The 9843-nt window shown below is 35.2% G+C and overlaps 1 protein-coding gene across 6 annotated transcripts; it reads right to left on the reverse strand.

Moving 5' to 3' along the window:
• Nucleotides 1-439: 439 nt before the first annotated feature.
• LOC120083406 (uncharacterized) lies at nt 440-6408 on the reverse strand. 6 transcript variants are annotated; one of them, XM_039039159.2, is made up of 13 exons: nt 6012-6408; nt 5489-5884; nt 5230-5358; nt 5040-5132; nt 4816-4895; nt 4335-4448; nt 3676-3749; nt 2487-2563; nt 2056-2139; nt 1871-1963; nt 1438-1545; nt 1278-1349; nt 440-1155 (listed from the first exon to the last, which is right to left on the reverse strand). In XM_039039159.2, exons 2-13 carry the CDS (start codon nt 5789-5791, stop codon nt 709-711), a joined length of 1674 nt encoding a protein of 557 aa, XP_038895087.1. In that variant the 5' UTR covers nt 5792-5884; nt 6012-6408; the 3' UTR covers nt 440-708. The 6 variants fall into 6 exon arrangements, with proteins under 6 accessions (XP_038895087.1, XP_038895088.1, XP_090172633.1 ...); XM_039039160.2 differs by having other exon boundaries at nt 6008-6388; XM_090316507.1 differs by having other exon boundaries at nt 5489-5892; nt 6012-6345.
• Nucleotides 6409-9843: the final 3435 nt, after the last annotated feature.

The following is a 9843-nucleotide window of genomic DNA, read 5'->3' on the forward strand; positions in this document are numbered from 1 at the left end:
GTCGATGTTTGCTTTGTTTCACCTTATGGTCTTTACGATTCATGCTCGAGCTACTTCCTAGCGGGTTGATCTTCTTAGTCTTATCTAGCGTGTTTACGGTTGCTTTTCTTTTTGAATTTGTTGTTACTCTCTGTTTTGTTGTTGTCCTTGTTGTGAGATTTGGTTTCTCTTCTTTGGCTTTCTCCCCGATGTTTTAGGATTTTTTTTACGTTTATATTTGGTTTGCTCAGGTTTTTTCTTATTGGTTTTGTTTGTGTTTTATTACCCCGTCTTTGCTTGTGTTTTGTTGCTTTGATGTCTTGATCCCAGACTGTGGGATCCTTCTTGTTGTATAATAATATCACATCTATTCTAAAATAATAATAATAATAAATAAACAGTTGTAGTCGAATAGATAATAGACTACATTCATCAAAATAATAATATAATACACTACAAAGATACAAATCTCTTCTTTATAAACCACTTTCTTCATGCTTTCATGTAATAAACATGAAAAAGTAATATGAACGTTTCTGTTTGAAGCTATAGATCCTAATTCTCATAAATCAGACAGCAAAATCGTATTATCTCCATTTTCATTTGTACCCTTGTTAAATCAAATGAAAACGGAAGATAAATAAACAATAAACCAAGAACTTTACATGATCCAGTTCATAATAGTAACCATCGACATTCAAAACGGACCTTATTGAACCAGTTTTCACCTTACTTATGGGACTTTGCCAACTTCTTCTTTCGTTTCTTTACAGCCTTTGGGACCTTGTTCTTGCGAGCCTCCCTCTTCTCTTCCTTCACCTTCTTTTTGTTCTCTTTTCTGGCAGTTTTCCTGTCAACTGGCATCTGCGTCGTCTCGGTTGAAGAACCCAGTTCTCCTTCTGACTCATTTGAGCTCTCTTCATCTTCCTCTGATGTCGATTCGGTTTCTTTCTCGCAAGAATTTGACAAACTGGTTATATTTTTGGACGGTTCAATTGGGTCTGCATGGTGTTCTTCCTCATCTTTTATCTCCGGCGCAGGTTGAACTCTTGGAAGGGCCTGTTTTAAGCCTGTAATGGTCTTATAGTACATATCTTCAGTGTCCCGACCACTTGTTAAACGTATTACATCCTCCTCAGCATGTTTGACACTATCCAGTGTCTTTGGAATATATGACTGGAAGAGGGGCGAAATCGATTAAAAAATATATTGCAATAATCCAAGAACTAAAACCAAACGAATCCAAATCACAAAATGAACCTACAATCACATGGTTGATAACTGAAAATGTAAGTTACCTGGACAAATACAGAATCCGCAATTTCATCCTCCACTGATATATCACCTCTTGCCATGATTTTCTCTTGCATCTGCAATTAGAAAAAACATAGTAGAAAAATAGATATTTTCTGAATTTAATAATAATAATTAAAAAAGATAATTTCTTCAATATCAGACCTCTTCTAGATAATTATCAACCATCTCATCAGTGAGGCATGGATCAACTATAAAATCAAACAGTTCTCGTATTGTCATTACAGCTACACCATGTTTTTTAAAGAAATCCTGTTTGTCAGTACAAAGTATCCTCTCAAAGTCACTTCACCAAAAGACCAAATTACATGAAGTTAAGAAAAGAAGCAGCAGAAAAATCCCCAAGCATAATGACATGTCTAAGAGTGATTTTGAAATGGTTAAAACCACTTTTGTCAGGTTGAAAATCACTTTGAAACACACTTTTAATCATACAAAATCGATTTCACACTTTTAAATGTGATTTTCATACCATCAAAATTGATTTTGAATCATTAAAGGCATATTTTACAATGATTTTTGAATATGACAAAAGTGATTTCAACCATTTTATAATTACTCCCAAACAAAGGCTTACAGAAACATGAAGACAATCTTCACGGAGGAAATCAAGGGCATGAGGGTGGTCAAGATCAACGGCTTGAGAAACATCTATAATATAAAGGTGACCCTGTCATGCAAGAGAGACTTGCATTAGTCTTTCGTCTTTCCATAATGCCATTTTTTTCAGTGACCAGTCGACCACAATCAGCAATCACTCACCTCAAAATAAAGTATGTTATATTCACTAAGATCTCCATGCACTAACTTGCACTTCTGGTAGAGTGTCCGCATTGTAATAATTATCTGAAAAAATGAAAAGAAAATAACCACAGTGAAGCCATGCGAGCAAATGTTATCCTTGAATGAAATATTGAACTAAGAAACTCCAGCGTTAATCAGCCTCTTCTAGTTGCTGCAGAAGTGAGGGGCTAAAGTGCATGCACTAACTTTCCTTTCTAACATTAATTATGTACATAGCTATCAGTATTCATTTATCACTAAAGAGTAGTCAACAACTCCATCACTAACAGCCTCTATGATCAGCTTTGGTTTTGGAAATATTACGGCAGAAGCAGAAAAATGCAGGTGCAGCAATATTTACGCCACTTGCATCTGGACTCTAGTGAAAACATTCACAGATACAAACATACCTCCAAATAACTTTCCCGTAGCCTGTTCAACGACAAGGCAGCATCCTTAAGACGAGGTGCAGCCCAACCTGTCTTGCCTACAAAAGAGGAAAAGGACAACGTTAGGCCCCCAATAGTGAATGTGATGTTAAGAGCGGTAGAAGGGGTAATTCCCTACCTTAGGGGAGCTGTTTTAGTTATGTTGTTATTATATCTACTTTACGTGTAATTTTGAGGATGTCTTTTTATGTATTAGTGTGGTTAGTGTACCACACAACAGGGAGAGTATCACCCTCTCGAATCGGTAGTAAACTTATGTATCCCTATTTTGTCAATGAAGTTTGATCTCAGTAATGAGTATCCTAGCAGAAAATCAATGACATCTTCAATTTAAGATGTGACTCTAAAACAGATGCCAGTCATACAGTGCTAGTTTGTTAGGTGAAAGTACTCGATACAAAATTAGGATGATTTAGACGTGTTAAACATCCTAAATACTAGTGATCCACAAACAAGAAATCTCCCAGGCCCTCTATCCAAGCTACTTATCCGTTACTAGAATCAGACAGAGAATACAAGCCACTTGTTCTTTTGCTCGATTATCAATTCAATGGTGCAGGAGTGTTTTAAATTTTTAACTTTGAATGGTCCATGCCTCTCTCAATGCAAAATGGTTTGTTCTCTTTACAGGGTGGATCTTGTCATAAAAGAAAAGCTGCTGTTTTGCTCACACAATAAAAATAAATAAATAAAAAAAAATTAAAAAAATAATCATAGGAGGTCTAACTAGAGAGATTTGGGGTATTATTCCAAGATACAAGGAACTTTCAAACCTCTAGTGCAATAGTTCTTTTGTTAGTTCTTGTCTTGCTCAAGACGTTTTTCTATCTATTGCTTCTCCTCTCTACTAACTCTAATTGAACCCTCTTTTTGTAACCTTTTATGAGTTTGTCCTTTTTACATCATTGAAACTTGTTTTGAATGAAGAGCAGGAAAGAAAGGCGAAACTAAAGAAGATGCTCGATTGGTTTCTAAAACACTAGTTAGAGTAACAACTAACAAAACAATGTGGAAAAAGTACACCAACATCAAGAACATCCACATGTTCAAACCTAATAACAAAACAAACCAAAAATGAAGAAAACATCTGACATTAAATGAAAATGATTGATTATTCAGGAACATAATTTCAGGGAAGGGGTATACATACCAATGAACTCCATAACCAGCACGTGCAGTCTCAAGAGGAGAGGAGTCGGACATCTAATTCCTGCAGCTTTTAACCTGAAAATTCAAGGTAACAAACATTATGATACAAAGATTATATAAAAAAATTGCCATGGATGTAAAATTTGCATGCAACTCAATTGATTCAACCATTGAATACTTAAGGTCGCATTTGATAACCATTTGATTTTTCGTTTTCGTTTAAAATTTAAGCTTAGTTTTTAGTTAAAAATTTAAGCTTATAAACACATCTTAAGAATCATACTTTTATATTTTTTATTATCCAATTTTTACTCATGTTTTAAAAAACCAAGTCAAGTTTTGAAAACTAAAAAAAGTAGTATCCAAAAACTTGTTTTTGTTTTTAGATTTGGAGAATTCAAGTGTTTCATCAAGATTGATGAAAACCATAATAGAGAACTTGAGAGGAACAAGCAAGAACTTCAGAAACAGAACCAAAAAATGAAATATGTATTATAGAGCCTAGATAACACTATAACAATTAGAATCCAAAAGTTCATACAACACCTTTATCTTAAAATGTTGGTCACATGTTTTATATCAGAGAAAATAAGCTTAAGTTGACAGCAACCAAAACGGAAATCTCTTAGGATAGGAACAAGAAATAGTTGGCATGGTTACCTCATCAAATTCCTCATTTCCTTCTCGGCCCATGTCTTAACCATTTTCCTGGGATTATGCCTGCAATATCCGTGTCTGAAACGGTAGTCACCTTGGACATAGCGATCCCTATCCCTGAAATTGACCGGCATAATAAAATAAGCTCGGGACATTGATGCAGAGATGAGTTTCAAAATGCCAATGTGATACACCCCTCTTAGTTTTATATCATTAGAAGACATGGTTCGCCCTAATGTCTCAAAAAATATAGTGATAAAAGCCCCTGTTTACCATATATACTTAAAATGAAAAGATCACAAAATTGTAAGCATTTTTTATTAACAAATAGAAGGGATAACCAAACTACGACAATCACTCTCATGCACAATTCAAACTAACAAAAAAAATGCTTTTATCATCATTGCTGAACCTAGTTGGTAAAACCTTTGAATGGAACCAAAGCAACAAACTCCAAATCAAACTAAATAGCCTTAAGACATACTTAAACACCAAAACTGAAGTTTTGTAGATTTTGATAGCGAATTCTTGACCATCAGATTTTGTTGCATGATAGACATTAGCCTGTTGATGAAAGACAGAGAAAGACACATGAATAAATAAAGACAAATGAATAAATACTCCTCAGAATAACCTACTAGATAAAAACATAATTATTAAAAAAGACTATTCATATTTCAGTTACAAAATAAATTATATAGTACATACTTCTTTCCCAGTAGAAATGCAGCCATTAATGTCATGAAAAACACCTCGGTTGAGCATCTTGAATAAAACCATTCGAGTTCTAGGATCGATTGCCTACAGTAATCATGCAATTTGATTATATAAGTACTTACAGTGCACAAGGGATTGGATTGTTTCAAGAGAAAACCAATAAAATGTTATTGCCGCCAACCTGTTCAACAGTTGCACGATCGGCTTTCTCTGTAGTTTTTGTCTTCCCTATAGCCATTTCCTTGACACTGTCACGAATAGCAGTGGTAACAGAATTTGACATTCCCACATTAAACCTCCCTTCCCATTCCTATATTAACAAAACAGGATTAATAATTAAGGTGTCACTCAGTTATATGGGATAACAGCCTTATATTATCAACACAATAGTAAACCTAACCAACCATAGGAAATCAGAAAATAAAATAAGTATAACATACTGCAAGAGGTGAAGCTCGAATGTGATTGGTAAACTTTTGGTTCCGATTTGAGAGAGGTTGAAGAGTTGAGGAATTTTGACGAGAATAAAGCCCACCATGAGCATTAGGACGCCTAGCATTGAGTGAAAATGCCCCATCTACTGCTTCTCTATCTCCCTTTGCATCCAACCAGTCCAATGCATCTCCAATCTCAGAGTCTGATGACCATGAAAGGTCCTCCTCTCCTTCATCTTCTTCCACCGAATCATCATTATTCATTGCTGAAGGTTCGATTTCATCTAGCTTCTCTTCCACTGCAGACATAACTGCTGATTCCACCAGAGCTTATACTGTATCTCAAAACTCAAAACTCGCCAATAGTATCTTTGAATACCCTGAACTGCTGCTGGACAGCACCTAAAAAGCTTTCAAATCTCCAATTTAGAATCCAGATGTATTAGGGTGACATTAATTTCATGCAAAACTCAATGGGTGTTCGAATTATTTCCAGAGGAAAACTCAAAAGCACCAAAATCTTACGCACAGCCAAGAATCCGGCGAAGAATGGTGGCTCACGGCGAACGTCTTCGGCGAGGCACACAGCGGCGTTGGTTTGCTGATGAGCGGAGAGGACGGTGGCTGCGAACGCGGCGCTGGAAGACTGGGCAATGGGAGAGTGAGATGTTGAGAGTGATCGAAAGAAAGAGAGGGGGAAAAAAATACGCGGGCGTGGTGCGCAATGAAGGGTCGCCGGTGTCTGTGGCCGACACCGCTGCTCGTGGGTTGACTACAATCGCCGCCGGACAAGAAAAACCGAGCAGGAGGAGAGGGGTCGACAATAACTGGAAGAAGCTGAACCCTCGTAGGGTTTTTTCATTTTTTTTTTTTTTAATGTGATTATTATTATATTTTGTCTTTTCCTGTTTTTACTCGTTTTCCCTGCCTTTAAAAATTAAAACTCTAACTAAATAGTTAAATCTAATTCACTAGATTTTTTTTTTTTTTTTTTTTTGAAAGTAACCTAAAAGTTAATGTAAGATCGACGGCAAAATATTAATTAAAAAATTTAATCCAAAAATTCAAAAGTATAAATATCCAATTAAGTCTATATTACCTAAGGTTGATAGCATCCGATTTGGTCAGTTTTGAGGTTAATCAAGAATCGAATCAAACTAATCGATTTTACAAATAAGATGACGTTTAGAACAATCATAAGACTATAATAACCACCTGTAAATATTATTTTATAATCTTCAATTAGTTATGGTTAGCACTATTTCAAAATCCTCATTTTTTATCATATTTATTATTTGCTACAGTTTTTACTATTTTACATTCATCATTTTTTTTATTATTTGCTATAGAGTTTACTATTTCTTTCTCAAACTAAAATAGTTTATACCTTAAAAATATATGCACGGACATATATGTATATATGTATGTGTATATATATATATATATAGAGTTCAGTTTCTTCTATTTTTTTTACAAACAAGCTTTTTCTTTTTCTTGTTTCCTTTTCTTTTTTTACCATTTTCTTTTCTTTGTTTTCTGCTTTCTTTTTATTTCTTTATCTTTCTTTTTCCGTTTTCTTTTCTTTCTCTTCTGATTTCTTTTTTTTAAAAAAAAAAACTCCCATTTTTGTTATTTGAAACTTTATTATTAGTATTATTATTACTAACTTGCCCCATTGCTTTTTTTATCTGAATTAAAGTTACTGGTAACTCACATTTCAGGGAGTATCTTTTTTTTCTGGCTTTGTCAACCATCGCATACCCTTTGTGGTTTTTTTTCTCTCTTTTTTTTGTAGCTATGAATAGGATGAGAGTTCGTTCAGAGCTTTTGTCACATCCCCTCCCAGATTATTTTCTAAATCTTAAAAATGATGTGAAGACAGTAGTCGTCAACCCTCTTATGACGACTACTCTCCAATCTGTTCCCATGAACCTGTCTCCTTAGCACCTAACAAACCTGATTAGCAGTTCACAATCTCTAATCTTACCATAACCTCATCATTAAACCACTACACACACATATATATAGACCGCTAAACAGTGACCAAACCAACATACATTAACAAATTTTGGAAACTTAAGTTTAATACAACAACAGTTTGACACAAGTTCTACCATTTCGCCCCCTTCCCATGACATGTACAAACAAAACCAAGGTCTAAACATAGCAAGTGGACCACCTAGACTTTAAAACCTTGGATGATCCTAAGTAGTGACTAACTGGCAGATCTTCTAGGCTTCGGGACATCAACCGCTACGTGGAGAGAGAAAACATTTAAAAGAATGAGCATAAAATACCTAGTGGATGACTACTTTAAGAAACATGCTTTCGTACATGAATAACATAAACATGTTTTTCATAAAACATTACAATTCTATTTACAGGGTTTAAGATTAAAGCTGGAAGAGTAAAAAACATGGCATATAAAAAATCCTGAAACAAAACTAATCATCATTTCCTGCAAAACACCTCTACTCCTCTACTTAAGCATGTGAAAGAGCCCTTTTGCTCAATCTCAAATAACCTTAGTGAGAGAGAGCCCTTTTGCTCGATCTCATCAATGTCGACAACTAGAACTTACATGCACGTAGAACTGAATAGGATCTTGCCTACCTTACCATACCTTTAGTAGTAAGGATCTCCATGTAACTGGCTACCTTACCATACCTTTGTTACCAATGTCCAAGAGTAGGTTATACATACAAAGCATAAAACATTTTAACTTTACATGAATCTTTATCATAAAATAACATACTCAACATACTATAGGACATCCTTGAAGAGCTTAGTTGTAAAACCCGAACCTTAATTATTTTAAGTAAGAGTAAGTAATGTGATGTCTTCTAATGAGCTTAATGAAACCATGTCTTAGGAAGGATAGAAGATGGAAGCAAGAAGAAATAAGCTCTTAGGTAGCTAAGTGTAAAAGTAGGACAAAACTCGGTTAGGCTAAAGAAGGTCATGCTTGATGATGGAATACATAATAAGCATATGGATGAGACCATGCCATCTAATGAGGTGTAGTGCTGAAGTAATATTGTGAGTAAAGTTAACAAAAGAAAATTTGCTAAATCCTAGCCCTTCATCACCAATAGTGGGCAAGGTGGCACAAGGAAGGTTCATGCTGGATTTTGGGCGGTGATATAAGCAAGAAGGTCGAATTCATTGGGTTGGTTTGGACAAACTACTTAGGCTATTTATGTAATTTCAGTGGCATTTGAAAGCTCTCTGTGTTTATTTTCTGTGGCTGTGCTGCTGGGGGGAAAACTCGTTGGAATAAGGCCAGAGGTGCAAGATAAATACGAAGGGTTCGTTTCTCAGGTGAATCTAGGCCATCAGTGAAGAATTAAAGCTCAAGGACAAATTACGAATTGTTTTGAGCTAAAAATTTGAGGTAATATTGTTAACTCAGTTATAAACAACTTTGTAGAATGGAAATTTTTAAGATGAAGCCTGGAAATCGAGTTATATATTTTTGAAGTTTGAACTGGAAATTGTTGAACAAGCATGCAGCTACTTGAATTGGGGCCAATGATGAAGGTTTGAATCTCCAGATCAAAACGAAGAATTTTGAGCTGAAATTTTAAGGTAATATTGTTAACTTGATTCTAAACAAGTTTGTAGAAGGAAGTTTCTTGAAAAGAGTTCAGGATTTTGAGTTATGAATTTTTGAAGTTGAAGTAGAAAATCTGTGCATAAGCAGACAGCCGCTTGGGAAGAACAAGCAAACAGCTCACCGTAGAGAGCGAGAGCGAGATAAGAAGCATGAGGATCTCGCTCAGGATGATAATCTCGCTAATTTTGTGCTAAAGATCTCGCTCAAGAAGAAAATCTCGCTGGAAATTTGGGCTGAATCTCGTTGGTGTGGTGAGTATCGCTAGGTTGAAGTTTTGCTAGGGAAAAGTTTGATCTCGCTCATGAGGATGAATTCACTCATAATGGTTATCTCGCTAGCAATGTTGTTTTGATGAGGAAATTTCCATTAGTAAACGAACTAGTTGAGGTATTTTGCTAAGAATTCTAAGGAAGTTAACTGGGAATTATGTCCTTTCAGGCCAAGAAGAGCTCGGAGAGGTGTATAAACTGTTAAGAGCCCCGACGAACTATGAGTGACTATGTAGTGATTTAATGTTTTAATGATTTAGAAATCATGATTTCTTTGAAGTTATTTCTCATGCTAAGTGTTTATATGAAGTGCCAAGCAACATATGTTTGAAGCTATTTCTCATGCTAAGTAAAACATGTTTTCCATGGAAATTGACATGATTTAAGTATGTTATCTTGTCCAAATACTTTCAGCATGTTTTAGTAACTCCATTTTCATGATGAACTAGTATGATGATTTGAGCACTAAGCCTTAA

Source organism: Benincasa hispida, chromosome 8 (assembly GCF_027475165.1).
Source record: "Benincasa hispida cultivar pf3 chromosome 8, pf3_genome.v1.1, whole genome shotgun sequence".
Taxonomy (NCBI): Eukaryota; Viridiplantae; Streptophyta; class Magnoliopsida; order Cucurbitales; family Cucurbitaceae; genus Benincasa; species Benincasa hispida.